Source organism: Xenopus laevis, chromosome 2S (assembly GCF_017654675.1).
Source record: "Xenopus laevis strain J_2021 chromosome 2S, Xenopus_laevis_v10.1, whole genome shotgun sequence".
NCBI lineage: Eukaryota > Metazoa > Chordata > Amphibia > Anura > Pipidae > Xenopus > Xenopus laevis.
Window position 1 is genome coordinate 45,602,091 of NC_054374.1, and position 22,864 is coordinate 45,624,954.

At 38.7% G+C, this 22,864-nt stretch overlaps 1 protein-coding gene across 5 annotated transcripts in view; it reads left to right on the top strand.

Annotated features, from left to right (window-relative positions):
- The first annotated feature begins 4,366 nt into the window (after positions 1–4,366).
- The window catches only part of trim33.S (tripartite motif containing 33 S homeolog), a 90,997-nt gene continuing 72,499 nt past the window's right edge, over positions 4,367–22,864 (top strand). For 2 of the 5 annotated variants that reach the window (XM_041583224.1, XM_041583225.1), the window contains exon 1: positions 4,369–4,991. In XM_041583224.1, the coding sequence (XP_041439158.1) occupies positions 4,538–4,991 (454 nt within the window). In that variant the 5' untranslated portion in view covers positions 4,369–4,537. 5 annotated transcript variants of the gene reach the window in all.

Here is a 22,864-nt window from a genome sequence, read left to right on the forward strand (position 1 = left end):
GCCTTCCTCACCTTTTTGTACCTGTATTGATTGTGATGTTTGTTACTCCATATATTCTATATATGTAATTCCTGTGATGTAGTTGTATAATCACGTTTACTTTACAGTGCTACGCAATATGTTGGCGCTATATAAATACATGTTAATAATAATAATAAAGTTCTAAGGTTAGAAGAACAGTACGTCTATAAAAGTCTGTGAGGAAATGTTTACAGCTATGAAGGATTGAATAAAGTTTAATGCCTGGCTTATTTTAATCTGCCCTTCTTATTGGACACAGATTTGTCATCCTTGTTTCAATCTGTGTTACCACGGCAACATCTTCCTGAAATGATTTTCCACCTGCAATAAAGTAAATCACTGATGTAGAAAACATCATACATGGTGCTTCCTTTTCCAAAGTCACCTTGTCCTGTTTTAAATGACAAGGAAAGGTATAAGTGCTGTAAAAAGTGAGCCCCCTGTGTTGGGTGAGAGCATGCATAGAAGATGCCTGTTTATGCCCCTTGTCTTCCCTTTATTTTTAATACTTCAATGATGATTTATGGGCCACATGATCCTTCAGAATTATTTATTAGACAAAACATAAATGTAACTTAACTTCTTGTAACAGGGCGAGTGCACAGTTGCTGGAATACATCAGATAGTTTCCTAGGCACAAATGTTGCAAGCCTTGTGGTCTATATCTGCCAGCTGCAGACAGGTATGGCAGTTCTGTAGCTACAATTCTATTTAGTGTCCAAACTGATGTTAATCCTTTGACCTCTGGCAGCAGGGCCTTGACATTATAGGAGCACAGTCTTATATTTCTTTATTGGACCATCATTTACACTCCTGCATCCACCTGGCTTAGGTTAGTCTCTTTGTATTGAGGGACCCGGTGTGGGGGGGTGCAGTTGACATTTTATATTATACGCTATAATGTCCCTTTATACAGACTATTACCCGTCATGGGTTGGCGGTTCTCACCATTTTATTGTCAGTCAGTGTAAATGTGGCCATACACCATAAGATCCCCTGGTCTAGCGAGGTTGCCAAACAACAGATCTTTCACCAATATGCCCACCAACAGCAGAGCGTTATCTGATTAATCCGAACATTCGGATTACAACAAAGAGACTGGGCACCAACGGGATGAGGACTGTATCAACTAGCCGATGCGGTCCTCGATAGCCAGAAAAAGCAAACCTCCCCGATCGATATCTTGAAAGAATAGAAATTTAGAATAAAGTTAATTCAACCTGCCATAATGTTGGCAAAGTGAATCTAGAACACTGTATTTTACCCATTCCGCTTATCTCTTGTCCTTATCTCCTTATACTGTATTAGCACCAACATACTCTGCAGTGCTTTACAGAGATTACAATTTTTCACATCAGTCCCTGTAAGAAACACACAGATTCACAGGGAGAACTTCTTTTTTTGCCCACAGAATTTTAGATATAAATCTGTGTATTTATATATTAATATGTGTGTATTATATATCCACACATTTAAAGGAGGATGAAAGCTATAATACAAGAGGGTGCCATATGTTTAGGCAACCCCCAAGGATTTTTTTTTTTTTTTTGCTCTACTGCCTCTGTTGGTCTCAGGATTTTCAAGAAAGAAGAACAGGATCACTTGCTCGCTAGTGCCCTGGGTCAGTGCAGTTTTCTGCACTGTTTTCAGGAGCACCGGCCCAGGGTATCAGGTAATCCTGATTCCCCTCAGATGGGAGCTTTCCTTCTCCTTTAAGGGCATATTCGTAAAATAGTTTGCCACAGGGAACTTCCACTGCTCTTGACTCCCCTCTGTAGGTTTTTTAGGGGACTCTATATCAAAATTTGAACACTTTCATGCTTTGATACAGATGATGCTAAAAATGAAATAAAAGCAAACAGAGGGCGTCAAAATTTACCTCTGGCAACTTGTGGAAAGCTATATTTCACTTTTTGCTAAATATGGTCCAGTATATTGAACTATTATAAAAACACACTAAATTGTATGTTTCATAAAGCTATTAAACATGTATTTATTCTACATATTGACCTAGTTATGAATTCTGCAATCTAAGAAGTTTTTTCCAGCTGCCACCAATACACTCAGCTAGTTAGAGTAGGTTAAATCTGTCAGCGTCTGATTTCTTTATTAACAAACAACATTGCAGTGGGAAAACAAATTGGGTTGAAGAAGCACTATAATAATCCAAACAAAAAAAAAAAAAAGCAAAAATAAGAAAACCTGTTTGCTAAAAGGAATTATAAAGCCATACGGGTTGGATGTAGTGTATGTTTATTTTAATGGCGGTTTCCCTTTGTAAGCATGACCTGTGTCCCCTTGTGCCCACTAGATGTCTCCATTCTCCTAAATTTAAATAGATTTAAAATGGATACATGCAGCTGTACTTATGAATCAAAGTCAAAATAGAACAACTAGATCTTAATGGAAGTAAATGGCATGTTCTACTATGGTAGAGAACAAAAAGGGTATTTGATTTGGGTATTTGATGTCCCAGCATCACATTGACCCCTAAAGGGAAAAAGAAGCAAAATGACATATTATCATTTCAAACAAGTGTTTATTTTTTTCAGGATAAACATCAGGTATGTCCATACTGCAGCAAGAGCAGTCCTTGGGGTTTGGATAGGGGGTAACTGCCCTGTGCCCCACTCAACTGCTCAGTGGGGCACTAGCATGTGTTAAGGTAGAGTTTGGCAACTTTATATCATTGGACCTCTATAGCACAGAGTGCTAGAGCAGCACTGGCGGGTGCCATTATATGGAGGTCGTACATGCAGTGAAGCAGCCTCCCAGTGACATTTTTGAATATTGATCAAAAACTGCACTTGCCACCTGCAATAAAAATTTTCCACAACCTTAAAATGTACTTGCAATGGCACAGAAACGTGAGACAACCACAGAAGAAAAAAAAAAGTAAATGTCCCTGCAGGATTACTATGGATTATGTAACTGAAGTATTAATGTGAATTATAGGACAATATCCCTGTTTAATTACTAGGGTTTATGTGTCTGCAATGATAATGGGAATTGTAATAATGTGTCTGCAGATTACTGGGGATTATGTGACCAAATTCCTATAGGATTACTGGGGATTGTATATCAATGTACCAGGTGGCTTAATGGACACTATGTGCCAATGTATCTGCAGGATTACCTGGGAATTATATATCAATGTGCCAGCAGGTTTAATGGGCATTATGTGCCTGCAGGATTACTGGAGGATTACATATTAATGTGCAAGCCGGTTTAGGGGTTGTTCACCTTCAAACACTTTTTCCAGTTCAGTTGGTTTTAAACAGTCCACCAGAAATGACTTTTTCTAAGTACTTTCTATTTTCTATTTGTGACTGTTGTTGTTGAGTGTAAACTTTTATTTTTCACCTTCTAAAGCAGCTCGGGGGGGGGGGGGGGTTCGCCGACTCTTCAACTATTCTAAATGGAGACATTTAGTTGTTACATTTATTGTCTTTGTCCCTGCTGAGCAGAATCCCTGAATTAAACATGGAAAGCAATTGCTAAAAGTCTTTGTTTATGGTCAACAATCTAAAAACAACTCAACTGAAAAAAAGTCTTTGGAAGATGAACAACCCCCTTTAATGGGCATTATGTGCCTTCAGGATTACTGGGGGATTCAGGACCGGGCTGGCAATCTGCGGGTTCTGGCAAATGCCACAGGGGCTGCTGTAAATTGCTATAGATAATGACTATTTATTGGGATGGTTGGGCCCCTATGGGTGCTGTATGGACCTCTGTCTACCCAGAATGCCAGGGCCTATTGTGAATCTCAGTCCAGACCTAGGGGGATTATATATATCAATGTGCTAGCAGGTTTAATGGGCATTATGTGCCTGCAGGATTACTGGGGATTATATATCAATGTGCCAGCAAGTTTAATAGGCATTATGTGCCAAAATGCCTTTAGGGTTACTGGGCAGTGTAAATCAATGTGCCGGTATATAATGTGGATTATATACCATTGTGCCTGTACAAACAAGTCTACAGGATTAGAAGGAATTATGTGCAAAAGCATTTTATAAATATTCTGGATTATTGGCTCTTTTGTCTGACATTTTTTAGAAATGCCACTTATCACTTGAAATCTCCACATGTTATAGAATATTTCTAATCAAATCTAGCAATCTGACAATCTCCACACAAGGAGCGCTCATAGTGCTTGATCGTAGTGCGCATGCGTGTGATGTAGGCTTGGTCCAATCTGGTGTTCTCTAATAGAATGAGGGCCAAGTTACCGGTAGACATAACAGCTCGAACTGTTAATCTATTCTAAACTCTGCCATCAAAGTTCACTGTGCCGTCGGCGCACGCGCACTCTTCCCATTTGTGCTCGTCGCTGCTTCACGCTACATTCTTATTCCATCTGTGCGCACGCGTGACGGGCACTTGTCTTCACGTATGCGCTGACGTCAGGCCGCCGTGGTCGTTAGAGCGGAGCAAGGGAAAGAGGGGTGGCGTGCTATACGTGAGCTGGTGGCGTAGCGAAGCGGTCAGTTCAGGGGTTCAAAGAGGAGAAAACATGGCGGATAACAAAGGAGGAGGAGGTGGTGGGGGAGAGACTGAGGGGGACGCGAGCAGTAATAATAACAATAATAGTAATGGCGTCGGGGAGACCGGCACTTCTGGTGACACAGAGAGCCAAGCAGTAGAGGAGTCGGAGAGTGCTGAAAAGGCCCCCGTTGCGGCGGTCCCTACAGATACCCCTGCAGAGGAAAACCCTGCCCCGTCCTCTTCGTCTGTGGCCCCTTCTTCTGCTGCTCCTGCATCATCATCGTCATCATCATCTTCCTCGTCTTGTCTAGTGGTGAACTTACTGGATACGTGCGCTGTGTGTAAACAGAGCCTGCAAAGCCGGGACTCTGAGCCCAAGCTCCTGCCATGTTTGCACTCATTCTGTCGCCGCTGTCTGCCAGAGCCCGAGAGGCAGCTCAGTGTCCATTTACCTGGAGGAACTAATGGAGACATCCAGCAAGGTGAGGGGGTCGCTATCCTTTCCCAGCTGCTGTTGGACTGCACCTCCCACATTCCCCGGAACTTCAGCATCATCCGGACAAGTTGTTCCAGTTGTTTTACCTTCGCTCTTGCCAGTGGAGAGATGTAATTCAGCTGCAGCTGGAGCAATCCACAAGGACATAATTATGACCAAGTGCTTTGCATTCTCTCCCAATTATTCCTATCGGAGTTGGGAGTTGTAGCTCAGCAGCAGCTGGAAAGGTTTGGTGTACTTGGCAGTGTATTGTGCATGCTGCCCAAATGCTGTGCTGGTACTGGAGCCTGGCTTCTGACATATGGGATGTGATACCTGAAAATATAATTGTTACTTATGACTCCAGCTTTATTTCCACTGCTGCTGTTCCTGTGCTTGCAGATATTCTGAAAACTGTCAGATATTTCTAAAATGTGCTAATGGCGCTTTCAAAGAGTGACTCATTGGTTTAGGTTTCAGTGTAAGCATGTTCTTATAGTTGGATGCTTTACGCAAAGTTTGGTTTAGATGCAGAAACTTTGTGCCTGTTTAACTGTACCTGCAACATACACTTTAGTCAGCTTCTGGAAATCCTGGGTGATCAGACCTGTCACACGTTCATGAATGAGCATGTGGCAGACTTTCATCTGACTAGGCTGTCTATCGTTAGCTTTGTGATTTAAACCATTTAAACCATTTATCTCCATTTTTACTTGTGCAGTAAAGGCTATGGTTGAGCGCCAGTTCAAGTTCATTGTATTTCCCATTAAAGCCTCATGTCAAAATCTATTTCACTTTAAAGTAATAACATAATTATTATTCTGTGTGCTCTGTATCTTTTTTTTTTTTTTTTTTTTTTTTTTTTTTTTTTACTAAGCATGGGTTGGATATATAATGAATAAAGTACCCTCTCTTGCAAATTGTAAGGATATTATTACTGAGGAGTTTCATGACCATTTCGGCTTTTATACAGGTCATGGAATTCCAAGGTAACTTCTAATATCCTCATATTTTACAATTGGGGGTACTTAATTTATTATAATACACAAATTTCAATGAGTCATGTGACAGAAATTACATCAGAACTCACCGTTTATAACTGATGACATCGGAACTCACCGTTTATAAGGATATAATTTACAGGATATTCATGGATTTTGTGTATTATAAGATTATATCACAGTTTGAGAGTCAGATTTGAATTTATCTAATTTGTACAGATCCTGCTACACATTGCTAATGGTCTCTCATTGCCTATTCAGTAACCTGCATGGTCATTTTAATTTCATTACTCTTTCACAGTAGATGCTGGGTAATGGCTGTGAGGGGTTTAGAATTTTTTAGGACGAGTAAAACTTGTTCTATATTAATAGAATTGGAAGTTGCCGTTCATTTATGCATGGCAAACTTCTTTTGCATTAGGCCTCATGAATACTGGTATTATTCAATCAATAGTTATGAATATTTGCACGTTTTTACTTTTGTGCTGTTTGGTAGAGAACAGCAGTGGTCAAAATGCCCTGTACAATGCTACTGTCCTTGAATGAAAAGTCAGATAGTAGAAATAGGAGCTGTCAACAATTTTTTTTGGTGGGGGCTTAACCTTCCTTCGTCAGGAGGTCCCACGGAAACGTTGATATGGTAATGGCTGAATAAATTGGTTATTGAAATGGGGTGATAATGAAATGTTGTCAGGCTTCCAGGGAATAGCACCACCTAATATTCACACACAAGTTAGTGTGGGTAGTGTGGCCAGATGGGTAAAAGTATCCTTGAATCAGAAGGGCCACATATTAAACATATGCAGCGGATAGTGATGGCTGGGCGATTCTGACCAGTTTTGTTGAAAATTTGCAAACATTTGGCAAATACATTGAAGTTTATGTGCAAAAAAGTTTTTTCTTTTTTGACACTCGACAATTTTGTTCACCTATTGGAATCTATTTTGCAGCAAAATCTTGCGAAAACTTTCACTCATCACTAGCAGTGGAGGTTCACTTGTCATCATTTCATCTTCACATAGTGTTTCTACATCAGCAAAATTGGAGGTGCTGATAGTTGGTTGCTCTTTTGTGCCATAGGCCTTATTGTGTGAGGAGCTTACACTTGCAATACATTTGCAGTGTTCAGTTCGAAAATCTTGCAGTAGCACATATATTGTGTATTTTAACTTTAATTTTTAGATGTAAGCTGAATGAATGTTGTGTATAAAATGCACTCAAAAGCACTGAAGCTAATTTCACACTAAAATCGCATATAAATGTTTTTTTTACAGATCACTCTTCATGGTTATTCTGGGGAATTTCAATAATTATGGCACATGTGCACAACAGTTCTTTTACAGGTGCATGATGGTACTAAAAAGGGATTATTCAGCTTTAAATTAACCTTTAGTATGATATGGAAAATTATATTCTGAGACAGTCATTTTATATTTGTTTTTGTATTTAGATTTTTATTCAGCAGCTCTATAGTTTGCAATTTTAGCAGTCTGGTTGCTAGGGCCTGAATAGTAATAAAATAAGTAATAAAAAAGTAGCAATAATAATAATGTGTATGTGTAGCATTACAAAGCATTTGTTTTTTTAGATGGGGTCAGTTACCCTCGTTTGAAAGCTGGAAAGAAGACAAATAATTCAAACTATAAGAAAAAAATTAAGGATAATTTAAAAGTTGCTTAGAATTAGCCATTCTTTACCATGCTAAAAGTTAACTTAAAGGCTAACCACACTTTTTACTGTATTTGCTAGTTATATTTGATATTGACAATAAAAAGGGCATTTAGGCTTAAATAGAAAGCAAGCCATGTTAAGATAGTCATTTAACTTTTTTAAGGTAAATAATAATTTAAGTAAATGGGCGTTGTGCGTGCATAACTATAAATACTTGATTCACTTATCTGAGTGCTGCTGGATTTATTGCTATACTGAGAAGCACATATATCACTCCAGAGTACCCCAATATTTGGTAAAAAGGAAAAGTCATTCAGTCATCAACGCATTTTTATTTTTGAATTTCTTATTCAGTGTTTTGTTGAGTGAATTTCTCTTGTTTGACAGTTTGGAGTTTTCCCACTGCACCTGGATAATTACGAATTGTCTTTAGTGATTTGCATTGTTGGTTTTGCTAAAGCGCCCAATGCTTGATGGTTCCATTTCAGTTGTGAAATAATGCTCTGTTTGCTTTGTCCAGTACAAATATCATGCATTGCTCATAGTGTATGCTATATGTGCCATATTTATCTCTCAATATGGTCACCAGGCCTAATAACCCTACTAATTTGCCATTTTTATGTCAGACTGAAGGATGATTAGCTTTATTAGAAAGGACAGAAGTTATTTAAATAATACCAGTACTAATCCAGTCTCAAAAAGTTTCTGCATTTTGGCTGTTGGGTCATCAAAGCTACCAACTGGACAGTGTTCTAATTTTCACAAAAATGGTGGTAATTGTAAAATATGGAAGGAATAATTTCAAAGATGCATTATTGATTTCTCCTATATTTTGAAAGGATACAGACACAATAAGTTCTACCAAAGAACGTAAGTTATGTTGCACCATCATAGGATGCCACTGTTTCTGCAAGGCCTGTTGCCAAATTTCTGTTCTGCTAGAGCTACCCCAGTCAACTGCTATTGAAGTCAAGAAGTGGTAGACCACACACAGAAAGGGAGCAGTGAATTCGGAAGCACGTAGAACATAAAAGTTGCATGAGATCTGTCTTTGGAAAGCAACCTTAGCACAAACTCTTCTAGGTTACTAAAAAAACATGGATTTCCATGGTTAAGAACAATGTGTTCAAGGAAGTTAACCAGTGTGGAGCAGTGGAAATTCGTTTTTGTTGTGCTACCACCATTAATGTGGATATGGTCTCAAAATAATAATATGGTTTAAAGTGAGTTTAAAAATGGGATTGGTCAACACTGGCTTCCATTATTGGCCCTCCACCACATAGGCTAGAAAATTTCCAGACCTCAGAATCACAGAAGTTGGACAACACTATTCTAGAGCATAGTTATGCTTGCATAGACCAAGTGTTCTGCAAAACAGAGTCTCCTGTAGGCTGCCAGTCCACACGGGGGATACTAATTAGCTAACCATAGCCCTTATTTGGCACCACAGGGATTTTTTTTTAAAGAAGGAAAGTCGTCTTGCACTTGGGGGTGCCAAATGTTAGGCAACCCCAAGTGATTGTATTTACTTACCTGAAACCCCAGGCCGGTGCTCCTATCAGCAGAAAACTGCACTGTCCGGGTGTTTTTCCAGCGAGCATCACAGAGCAATCCTCTTCCAGCTTCTTTTTTCTTCAAATTTCCAGGTGCAGACGCATGCACAGTACAACGAAATAGGCAACCTTTTAGTTAAAGTTCAACTTTTCGCTCTGCTGTGCTTGCACAGCGGTGCGAAGAAAGAGGAAGGCGGAAGATGATTGCTCCGTGGTGCTCACTGGAAGAACCCCGGGCCAGTGCAGTTTTCTGCTGATAGGAGCACCTGCCAGGGGTTTCAGGTAAGTAAATACAATCACTTGGGGGTGCCTAACATTCGGCACCCCCAAGTGCAAGACAACTTTCCTTGTGTGTGTGCTGCTCCCCAACTTTCTTTATTTTTAATGTGTCTCAAGGGTAAAAAAAAAAAGTCTGGGGACCCCTGCTGTGAAGGTTTGTGGAGATGAAGTAATGGCTAGAGCTGTAGGATAAGGCCCATAGTTGGAGTCCAGGTATTCTTCACAGTTCTGTACTTACTTTGTAACACAAGTGTAAACAATACCAATGTAATAGCATTGAACAAGTGTAAATACAAAGTAATATATTCATCCACTCTTCAGTGCTTTATTTTATTAAAGCATTGTTCTAGATAACATATGGAACTGTTTTAGGCCATTTAAGCAGGTACCGTTTGAGGCAGAAGCAGTAAAGTTAATTTTTTTTGATTGCTTGCATTCCTGTTTATAACATGTGTGACACCTCCAGACTTTTGCATCTTTTTGGATTTGTTGATTTTTTTTTGGAAAATTTTAGGAAAAGCCTGGGCCTGTCTCCGCACACTAACCATATGCACAAAGTGAGGCCTGTATAGTATTGGTTTTCTGAGATGGCAATGGTAGATTTCTTTTGAATGGCTTACACTGAGCCTTAACCTCAACCCAACTAAACACCTGTGAGATGAATTTGAAGGGTGAACCAGGCCTGCATGTCAGACATTGGTATCCAGCCTCCTTAATGCTGTTGTGGGTGAATGGAAACACATTCTACCAAAAGTGTCCCAACGTGTAGCAGAAAGCCATCCCTGAACAGTAGAGGATGTAAAAAAGGAGTACCAACTTTGTTTTGCATAATTGGGGAAATGCAATCCTAACTAATTTTAAAACAGTCTAATGTTGTTTTTAAATGCAATTGCAATTGAAAGCAGTGTTGTTTCAAAAGCCAGAACCAGGACAGAGGAATGCAAAAAAATAGGTAAAAAGTACTGCTTTATTTTGCAAATACATTTACTGAAATTAACCCACTGAACATTTTTCAATATATAATCTAAAGTATCTTAGATTTGTTTTTAATACAAACACAATTTTTGGATTCATAGCAACTCTTATTGTTTCATAGTGGTTTTCTAAAACTATCTGTAATTAGTCTGCAGCTACAATGCATGAAAATGAAACTTATGAAACTATCTGGCTCCCAGAACTTTTATTACTCCAGCAACCAAACATCTGGTTGGAAGTCAGAATGTGAATGAAAACTAGAGAGCCTGAATAAAAAGATGAGCAATAAAAAAAAAAAAAGTTTCACATTTACATTGCTTTGATTACTGGTGTCAGATACTTTGCCACCCAGACAATATTTTTAGAGCTACAAAGATGAAGAGGATGGCTAAAAATACAGGTATAGGATCCCTTATCCGGAAACCCAATATCCAGAAAGCTCCGAATTGCGGAATGTCTCCCATAGACTCCATTTTATCCAAATAATCCAAATTTTTAAAAATGATTTCCTTTTTCTCTGTAATAATAAAACAGTAGCCTGTACTTGATCCAAACTAAGATATAAATAATCCTTATTGGAAGCAAAACCAGCCTATTGGGTTTATTTAATGTTTAAATGAATTTCTAGTAGGCATAAGGCATGAAGACCAAAATTACAGAAAGATTCGTTATCCGGAAAACATCAGATCCCGAGCATTCTGGATAACAGGTCCCATACCTGTACTAAATAAAAATGAATAATTTGGTAGAATAATTTGAATCACTACAATATCACAACATTCCTTATTTAATTATAGCCCCAGTAAGTTATGCTTTGAAGTAATTTTATATCGAGAAGTTTTAAAATTAAGAAATTAGTTAAAGAATATAGCATTTGATTTCCTGTATTGTATTATTGGCAATGTTTTGTAGTTCTCATACACAGTTGTTTGCAGATTGCGTTGGGGATACTGTCATGTTTTTTTCAAAATGCAACAGTTAATCGTACTGCTCCTGCCGACTTCTGCACTGAAATCCTTTTTTCAAAAGAGCTAACTGGTAGATATAAGAACAGCAAAAATCCATATCCCTCTGGGACTCCTTCAGTTACATTAGGAGAAGCAATAGCCGGTCAGAAAGCAGTTCCATAGTGTAGCACTGGCTCTTTTTGAACCCACATGACCAGTGATTGCTGCCTACACATCAATATTATAACTAAAAAAAATACACTTGTTGGGTTAGGAATGCCATTTTAGAGTTAATTATTTGCAGTGTAAATGTGTACTTAAGAAATAAATCTACACCATAAAATCACGTTGAATATATATCATATGCTCACATTATATTATTCAGGAAAATGATATGGTGCAGTGGTAGCCTGACTGAATGTCCAGCATCGAAGGAGAGCTTGTGTCAAAAATGTTTGAAAACCACTGCATTATTGGAATCCGTTATTTTGTGTTGCAGTTTGTGTTTTCACTTCTAGAACTGTTGAGCCCAATAATTGTTCTGGTTCCAAGAGTAATTGCCATCTTTTTAAGCATTTTTTTGTTACTATATGCACGTTGACCACAATAAGATTGTGAGGCCTGGGTAAAAAGAGACTGAAAACCATTGATTTAGGAAAGTCTGTATGCAGGTATTGGATCCATTATTTGGAAACCTTAGGGAACTCCAGTGGAGCTTGCTCTAGTGGTTAGCTGCTCTTTAAGTGTGTGCTCTGTAAGTGGCGTTACAAACACGGGAGGTTCAATCTGGTCAAAAGTTTGTTCAAAACCTTTTTTTTTTTGGTTCTATTTTGTTGATCTGTAACTGGGATAATGAGCACTAGCAAGATTGAAGGTCTCACCCAGTGCACAGTCAGCCATATGTATGCAGTTTTGGGACAAGAGGTTACCAAACTGCTTTCATCTGTGGCGTTTGTAAGCAAACTGCCACTTTAGAGGCTTGTGTTGGAGCATAAGAGCAACATACTGAAACCTTGCAGTTAATTGAAAATCATGAGAGGAGAGACTCTTACCAACTGAGCAGGACCTAGCAGGGTTAGATAGTTGGGGGGGCAGAACAGCAGCAGGATGATGAGGCAGTTAGCCGGGTGACAGAAAAGGGAGGCTGCTCCGGTGTTTATACAGCCCAACAGATTTGCCAGATTGTGTGAAGAAGATGGCAGTGTGAACTCTGGATTGGCAGTTATATGTGGGGCTGATCACTCTAACAGCCAATAGACCAGTTTCTCTAGTAGTTGTGGGGAGGAGAGCAGAGTCAGGCCTAAACAGATTGTGGTTGTAGTAGGTTTCAATTATTAGGGAAGTGGATAGGGTAATCTGTCATCTGGATCACTTCAACCAAACAGTTTGCTGTCTTCCTGGCTCAAGCCTTGGTGTAGGAAGGAAGGGTTTTTGTTTCTAGAGAAAGAATTATGGGGAAGCTAGGGTAGATGGGCCAGTGGGATTAGTAAGGGCTCATGGGGGAGGACTGAAGGGGCATACAGTTTACCAGCTAAGGAGGTCCCTCTGTTACAAGGAAAACAGGCTAATACTAAAGATTTAATTCTCCCTTAAGTAATGTACATATCAAAAGGAAAAGTAGTAACAACCGCTGTATGCTGGCAAATGCATGGAGTTTGTCGGATAAAATGGGAGAGCTAGAGTTAATTGCATGCTCTAAAAATTATGATAGAATTGCTATCACTGAGACCTGGTGTGATGAAACATGTGACTGTGCTGTGAATTTAAATGGTTACACCCTTTTTAAGAGGGACAGGGGGAATAAAAAGGGTGGAGGATTGTGTCTGTATGCATTAAAGTCATGCACTAAAAAAAATAACCATTGATGCCACTGAGGAGGGTGTAGAATCCCTCTGGGTAGAGATTTCAGCTGGGCAAATGGTTACAAAGAAAATTATCATTTTGTATGCTACATACCACCTCATATAAGTGATGAGAATAAAGCCCAGCTACTTTTACCAATAGAATCAGCTTTGCAACTATTTCAAGTTATTATTATGGGTGACTTCAATTACCCAGACATTGACTGGGGTAATGGGGTTACCAAGGCAGAAAAAACTAGCAGGTTTGTAAATATGCTGAATGACAACTTTTTATTTCAGCTCGTTCAAGAACCTACTGGGAATGATTCTCTTTTGGATCTTGTAATAACTAATAACACTGAACTGCTCTCTAGCATTTGCGTGGGTGAGCATTTAGGGAATAGTGATCATAACATGGTCTCCTTTGAGATTATGTTGCAGAGGCAACTATATAAGGGAGAAACTAAAACACTCAAATTTTGACAGTATAAGGGCATCTCTGCAGCAAGTGGGAAATGCTTTTCACAGGGTTAAAAATGCTGCTTACTAAATATACATGTCTGTATATTCCACTCGAAAGCAAGGAATGTCATTGCAAAACAAAAACTTTGGTTCAATTAAAGTTTTGATGTTGAGGTGGGTAAGAAAAGACTTATGGCTTTCAAGTTAGTTGGGATAGCCAAAAGGTTTATCAGGTACAAGGAGGCCAATAAATCATGCAACAAAGCTAAAATCGAAATGCAAAAGGGTATAGCAGCAAGCAATAAAAATAATCCAAAATGATTTTTTAAATATGTAAATAGTAAAAAAAAATTAAGCAGCATGGGTTGGGACCCTTAATATCAGCGGGGGGTTAGCTGGTTGATGAGAACAGAAAAAAGCTGAGATTTTGAATTATTTTTTTGATTGTCTACACAAATGAGGAACCAGTTAATGAAGGTTTCCTTCTTAATAATTTTAGTAATACAACTAATGATGTATAGTTCACACACAAGGAAATTCAATAGAGACAAACATGTTAAGATTAACAAAGGTCCGGGACCAGATGGCATTCATCCCATGGTACTTAGAGAGTTTAGCTCTGTGGCTGCCAAATCTCTGTCTCTACTACATTTTTCAGGATTCATTGAGGTCTGGTATAGTGCCGAGAGAATGGCAAATTGCTTACGTGATGCTGCTATTCAAAAAGGGATCTAGTTCTCAGCCTCAAAACTTTAGGCCAGTTAGTTAGCTTTTCTAACAAATTAAGATACTTGACTTCATTGCAAGTCATAATGCTATGAGTTTGTGCAAGCATGGTTTTATGTGTAATAGATCTTGCCAGGCTAATTTATTTATTTAGTTTGTAATCAGTTTTATTAACAAATACGCATAATGTCATACATTTCTTATGCATCGTTCATCATGAATGTTTAACAATTGCCTCGCAGGGCCTGCATTATAATTATACATAATTTCTTAACAAAAAACATTTCAATCAATAGTATTTAGGCTAATTTATTTTTATGAGAAGATGAGCAGGTACCTGTATCTCAATTCTGGCATGGCAGTGGATGTGATCTACTTTGCTAAAGCATTTGATACAGTGCCACACATAAGGTTACTGGTTAAATTATTTGTACCTGGATAGAGAACTGGCTAAAATATAGATTACAAAGAGTGGTGGTAAATGGAACATTTTCTAATTGAACCAGTGTTGTTCGTTGAGTAATACAGGGCTCTGTACTTGGCCCTTTGCTTTTCAACTTGTTTATTAATGAACTGGATGTGGGCATTGAAAGTACTGTTTTTATTTTTGCTGATGATACTAACTTGTGCTGAACTATAGGTTCCATGCAGGATGTTGCAGAGTGATTTGACTAAATTGGAAAACTTTGCAGCAAACTGGAAAATGAGGTTCAATGTTGATAAATGTAAGGTTAGGCACTTTGACAAAAATAGTATTAATGCAAGTTATACACTAAATGGCAGTGTGATTCCTTAACTTTGAAGGCTCTATGGGGTTTTTGTGGATAAAAAATTGTCTAATTCTATGCAGTGTCATTCTGTGGTAACTATTAGTACTGTCTTGTATAAAAAAAAGGGCATGAAACCATTTTTATAGGTAATGCCTCACCTGGAGTATGCAGATCAGTTTTGTGCTCCAGTGATAAAAATGAGCTGGATAGAGTGCAGATATGAGTATCTAAACTGGTAAGAGGGATGGAAGACTTAAATTATGAGGGTAGACTGTCATGGTTGGGGTTAATTTCTCTGGAAAAAAGACACTTGCGAGGAGACGTGATTACACTTTATAAGTACATTAGAGGACATTATAGACAAATAGCATGGCCCTTTTCACCCATATAGAGAATCACACCACCCTCTGCCCTTCAGACTAGAGGAAAAAAACTTTCATTTGAAGCAACGTAGGTGGTTCTTCGCAGCGAGGTTGGGGAATGCACTGCCGGATGATGTTGTGATGGTCGATTCTGTTAATGCTTTTTGGCTTGGATGATTTCTTGGGACAACCATAATATCCAAGGCTATTGTGATAAATCTATAGTTAGTATAGATATGGCTATACAGTATATAGTTTATGTGAGTGTATAGATGGGTCAGTGTGTTAATGTATGGATGCTGGGTTTCATTTGGAGGGGTTGAACGTGATGGACTTAAGTCTTTGTTTAACTACAGTCATATGAAAAAGTTTGGGAACCCCTTTTAATTCTTTGGAGTTTTGTTTTTCATTGGCTGAGCTTTCAAAGTAGCAATTTAATTTTAATATATAACATGCATTATGGAAACAGAAGAATTTCAGCAGTGACATAGTTTATTGGATTAACAGGAAATATGCAATATGCATCATAACAAAATTAGACCGGTGCATAAATTTGGGTACCCCAACAGAGATATTACATCAATACTTAGTTGAGCTTCCTTCTGCAAATGTAAAAGCCTCTCTTTGATGAGTGTCTGGATTCTGGAATTCTAAATTTGATGGCTGCCGAGCAATGACAGCCAGCTTCAAATCATCCCATAGATTTTTGATGGTATTCAAGTCTGGGGACTGTGACTGCCATTCCAGAATATTATACTTCTCCCTCTGCATAAATGCCTTTGTAGTTTTCGTAGTGTGTTTAGCGTCATTGTCTTGTTGGAATATCCAACCCCTGCATAACTTCAATTTTGTGACTGATGCTTGAACATTATCCTGAAGTATTTGTTGATATTGGGTTGAATTCATCAGACCCTCTACTTTAACAAGGGTCCCAGTCCCTGAACTAGCCACACAGCCCCACAGCATGATGGAACCTCCACCAAATTTGAAAGTAGGTAGCAGGTGTTTTTCTTTGAATGCAGTGTTCTTCTGCCATGCAAAGTGCTTTTTGTTATGACCAAATACTCAATCTTTGTCTCATCACTCCAAAATGACTGTGACTTGTCTAAATGAGCTTTTGCATACAACAAGCGACTCTGTGGTGTGAGCGCAGAAAGGGCTTCTTTCTCATCACCCTGCCATACAGATGTTCTTTGTGCAAATTGGGCTGAAATGTAGAACGATGTATAGATACACCATCTGCAGCACAATGTTCTTGCAGGTCTTTGGGTTGTCTGTAACCATTCTCACAATCCTCCGCATATGCCGCTCCTGTATTTTTCTTGGCCTGCCAGAGCTGGGTTTTACAGCAACTGTGCCTGTGGCCTTCCATTTCCTGATTACATTCCTTACAGTTATCTCCCATGTGGCACCCCTTCAAGTCGCTGACTAAGAGTTAGCTAAAAGCAGGAAGTTGGATTCTGGCTATTATGTTAGACATCTGTTCACTCCAGCCTTTATAACTTAAATTTTTGGCTAACTATATTAAAAACATTTTTTATTTTGCACAGCCTATCTATTTAGCAAGTTTTTATTTTTACACTGAACTGATCCTTTAATTGACTTAGAGGCAGTTTAAACAATATTTGGTTTGATAATTATAACTTTTCAGTAGAGTGTTGTTAGATTCACAGTAGTCTGATCTAAATTCTTATCTTTAATACATTTGACCTCTACTTCTATTTGATCAGAAATGTAACAAGGTTTGGTTCAGGATATGGAATCTTATATGAATGATTCAGTATTTGGTCAAATCCCAAACTGAATCTGAACCCTAATTTGCATGTGGGAATGAGTTGGTTATTTAGGGTTCAGATTTGGTTAAGCCAGGCACTCAGGATTCAGCTGAACCTGATTGTTACAATCATCCGAAAATTCAGTTCGTCCCTAAAATAACCATTCTGTGTCTGTATGTTTTCAAGCAATTTTTGTGGGTCCTGAATTTGTTTGCATTGCTTCTCTTTGAAAAAACAGTCAATGGTGAGCACCAGTATGCCTTTATCAGAGTAACAGTACAGTATTGTGGTTTCCTTTCCTAGGAATCCTGATACAAAAATCATTGGACTGAAAAAACCCATGCTAGTTACTATGGGGCATATTTATCCATTTGTGAAACCCCTATGGGATTTTTATTATTAACATTATTATAAGCATGTATTTTTATAGCACCCACTTTTATTGCAGTGGGCTTGCATATTTATCAGTGGGTGAGAGTTAAGATTTTGTAATTTGGTAAATAAGCTTCTAAAAAAAATCCCATAGGAAAGAATAGAAAATGGGTTTGTTTTTCTACGCTTAGCTCAAATATCACACTTTGATAAATCTGCAGCAAAATTGTTTATATAGGTTACTGTCCCTATCCGTTTGATAGCTGCCTTGAACTGAATGAATTCAGTGACTGAATTTCTATACAGTGCACTTCCTAATATTAATATACTAAAACTTAATATACTGAATAACTTACTATAGATAACAACTGCCTGGCTGCTAGGGCCATATTAAAAGTAGACTTATGGGCAAGTAAAGAACCAGACTGACTGCAACTACTGTCATAAACAAAAGATTGTATAAAGTTTATTTTAAGCTTTATAGAGTAGGTCAGCGCTATGCAAACTGATACTCCCGCTTCTCTCCCCTTCTTTTGGTGACATGCATGTACTAGTAATAAACTTCTGTGTATGGTCCCTGGGCTGATAGATGTGACTTGGAAGCTGTGGTTGCTGAGGTGGTGGTCTTTGCATAATCTTGTTTACTTTCAGCCCTTGCCCACTTATGCAAGGGTGCACTGAAATGAAAGCCTACATGTTACCACATCTGTGTTACATGTTATTTGGGGCTTTTCCGCACTATCTATACTAAAAATTTGTGGAGGCCTATTTATTGATGGTCCATGTCTATGATAAAACCATGAATGTCATAGAATTTATTAAAAGATCTGATTATAAAAAGTATGAAGGGAAAATGTGCTGAAAGGCCATTGGTTAATTATAGGGATGCACCGAATCCACTATTTTGGATTCGGCCGAACCCCCGAATCCTTCGCAAAAGATTCGGCTGAATACCAAACCGTACCCGAATCCTAATTTGCATATGCAAATTATGGGTGGGAAGGGGAAAACATTTTGTACTTCCTTGTTTCGTGACAAAATGTGACACAATTTCCCTCCCTGCCCCTTATTTGCATATGCAAATTAGGATTCAGATTTGGTTCGGCCAGGCAGAAGGATTCAGCCGAATCCTGCTGAAAAAGGCAGAATCCCAAACCGAATCCTGGATTCTGTGCATCCCTAGTTAATTTCTCCTAAACAAACTACCCAGTTGGTTAATTTTTTCCCTTGCATTGGCTGCTATCTTGTGCTCATTACTTTAGTCTCACATAGGTAAAAAGACCCAGCATATCCCAAATCTAACAAATTTTTACTATGCAAATAAGCATATACATTAAGCACATCTTTCTCTGTATTTGGCCCCATTTGAGAGTCTCTGTCCCCAAACATAAACATCCCAGCCTTGTGACAAACAACCACACAGCCATGTAGTGGCTGGTATTTCACCTGGCTGGTATTTTACAAGCCTGCTAGTAAAAATGATGCATGTTGTCAGTGTCCAAATTACCCTAGCAACCATGCATTGATTTGAATAAGAGACTGGAATTTGAATAGAAGAGGCGTGAATAGAAAGATGCCTAATAAGGTGGCAATAACAATAAATGTGTAGCCTTACAGAGCATGTTTTTTTATGGAAAGTTGGAAAGAGTCAGAAAAAGAAAGCATATAAGTAAAAAACTAAAAAAAAAATGCAGACCAATTGAAAAGGTGCTTAGAATTAGCGATTTTATAAACATACTAAAAGTTAGCTTATAGGTTAACCACCCCTTGAAAACTTTCCTTTAAAGGGGTAGTTGACTAACCCTTTCACTGCCAGCCAATTTGGTACTTTTAATGCCAGACCGTTTTTGAACATTTTTTTGCTCTTTCAATTTAGGGGCCTTTCCTGGGGGGAATTTTCAGTTTACTATATTGTCAGGACAATCTAAGCAAACTACCCAGTTGATATGCTTTCCTAAAGTAACCAGTTTTTTAAAAATGTTCTGAACCCCAGAGTCTACAGTTTTATGCCCAATATGCATATACTGTATATACAATAGTATGTTGTTATGTATGGACCCCAAATGAAAATAGTGCATATAAATTTTCACCTGATCAGGCAAAAAGACACCTTTCTATACCAAAGTACAAAACTGCAATGCTATGCTAAAACACATAAGGAACAATAATACAGGGATAAAATTGCGTAATTAGTGGTCAAAATAGTCATCCCATAGTCACGCTGCCAAAATACGCATTGCTTTGGAGTGCAGAGAGTTGCTGCAATTTTTATAAGTGCAGAGAAGGATGCAAATGCAAAACACAGAAGTGATCTGTCATCTACTGCAAATGCACCATACTAGAACAGGGGACACTTGGAAGGAAGTGTGTGTGTGTGTGTGTGTGTGTGTGTGTGTGTGTGTGTGTGTGTGTGTGTGTGTGTGTGTGTGTGTGTGTGTGTGTGTGTGTGTGTGTGTGTGTGTGTGTGTGTGTGTGTGTGTGTGTGTGTGTGTGTGTGTGTGTGTGTGTGTGTGTGTGTGTGTCCCCTATCATTAAATAGTAACCTTGGGCTGTAAGTGTACAAGACCATTATGTAATGGGTCAAGTACATGTGTGCGCATTTTATCCTTTCAGAGGGTAATCAAAACCGCAAGTGGGTCAGATGCATGTGGATGTGCATGCTTATTGGGGTTTTTCAGTCTGATTAACTTACAGACACTTTTCTTCTTGCCCGCAGGCTATACATAGCAGGTTGGAGCTTATAGTATAATAACATGATGATGATCTTTAGATAATTAAATCATTGAGATGTACAAGCAAATGACACTGCTAACACTTGCCCATATACCACAATCTCTGGAAGGTACTTTGATATAATTTGGGTGATTTAACTTACACTCCCCAAAAAGGTCCCTTTTTTTATGCGCTTTTCAAACTGCAAAAATGCACTTTGGGCATTTTTGCCCAACTTCTTCAAGAGCACTTAAACCTGCACGCCCCTGTATTCAGTTTAAATGGGTTCAGCCATAGTGGAACACAGGAAAAAAACCCTCTTTTAAATGGCCCCCATACTGACACAGGCCCATGTAAGCTCCAAACACAGAATGTTGAATTCTACCTGCATTCGGAGCTTATATGTGTCTGTCAGTATGGGCCCCTAGTGTGAGTCTCTCCCTGTGCTCCCCTGTGGCTGAATGCAGGTTTAGGCGCTTGTGAGAAAGTGTGTTTGTCAGTTACAAATGCAACCCTCTATTTTATTGATATCTGAACGCGTGGCAAGCAAAAGAAAATGCAGCATGTGGCATCTTGATGAAACACTTAAACCTGCACATCAAATGCATAAAATAACACCCCTGTGTATGAGCCATACTTCTCTAATCAGCATCTAATAACTCATACCTTTGGTTTGGTATATATGTTGGCCTGTGGTGAATCTATCTTGCCACTTGTGACAAGTCCGCCGAAAACGCCTCCCCTTTGCCTAAAATATATATTACGCAGCAACCCAAATTAATCACAATACAATTGCCTTCTTTTCCATATATTATGCTGGATCACCACTATGATGTTTTGGAGATTTCTTGCCCATAGTCAACATGAACTACAGGTATGGGATGTGTTATCCAGAATCATGGAAAGACTGTCTCCATAGACTGCATTTTAGCCACATTTTTAGAAATTATTTCCTTTTTCTCTGTAGTAATAAAACAGTAGCTTGTACTTGGGTTTATTTAATGTTTACTTCATTTTCTAGTAGACTTAAAGTATAAAGATCCAAATTCTGGAAAGATCCCCTACCTGGAAAACCCCAGGTCATGAGCACTCTGGATAAAAGGTCCCATACCTGTATCACAACAAATATCCATGTGTGCCAGGGAATTCTTCTGCTTTTGGCCCATATGTAATAGTACCCTTACTATATGTGAAAAGGAAAAAATACCACTGCAAAGTCCTTTCTAATTCTATAATCAAATATATTTTCCTTCATTGACACAGCTACACGAGAGTTGAAGGTTAATGATATATATCCCAGGGCTGTCTGGTTTTTATATCATGAACAAAGGATGTGATTATAGAGAAATTAACACTTTCAGTTGGTGTGTAAAATAAGTCCTCTTACTTCAGCATATACTGCTTAAATGTAATGTTCGTGACGCAGGCAGAGTTGAGTTTGGAAAGGTGCAGTCATTTCAGTATAGAATGCAGGCAAAATAAGAACACCATAGCAGAGTGATGTTGATGTTATATTGCTTATTTATTTGTACAGCTTGTTGAAGTATCATTTGAAAGATACTCCAGAAGCAAGATGAACACACCCTCTCAAGATTTATTCCCCTCTAGAAAATGGCAGCCAGTCCACTTGCAACTTACCCCCAAACACTGAAAAAGTCATGTCAGCTCAGTCCTGCCTGAAAGTGACTGACATCTGACTCCCTCCACACAAGGCTTTTCACCAGCACTCCCCAAGTTCAAAATGACCGTTTTCTCCTCACAAAACCCATTATAACACAGCCACCCTCCACACACACAAAAAACAGAGTTTTCCTTCTTCACATGTCCCCACAAGTGACAGACCTTCCACCCAGCTCTGACTTTACCTTCCCCCACACACAGACACTCCATGAACTCCTCCCTCCCTGTGGATCACCGATTTGTCCCTTCACATAACAGCTCCCTCCTCCATCATTTAACCCCACACAAGCTACCACACCAAGTCCCATCAGAAGAGTTCTCCTCTCCGCACGTGCTGGCCAAGCCCCACCCTACAGAGCAGTGTGTAATAGCCTTACACACTCATTGTTGGAGTGTGCTTCACTTTATAAGTCGCATGAGTGCTTCAATTTTAATTGTATTGATATATAATGAATAAAGTACCCCCTCTTGTAAAATATAAGGATATTATAAGTTACCGAGGAGTTTCATGACCATATAAAAACACGAGGCCGAAGGCCGAGTGTTTTTATACAGGTCATGGAACTCCGAGGTTACTTCTAATATCCTCATATTTTACAACTGGGGGTACTTTATTTATTATAATACACAAGTTTCAGTAAGTCATGTGACTGAAATTACATCAGAACTCCCCGTTTATAACTGATGACTTCAGAACTCACCGTTTATAAGGATATAATTTACAAGGTATTCATGGCTTTTGTGTATTATTTAT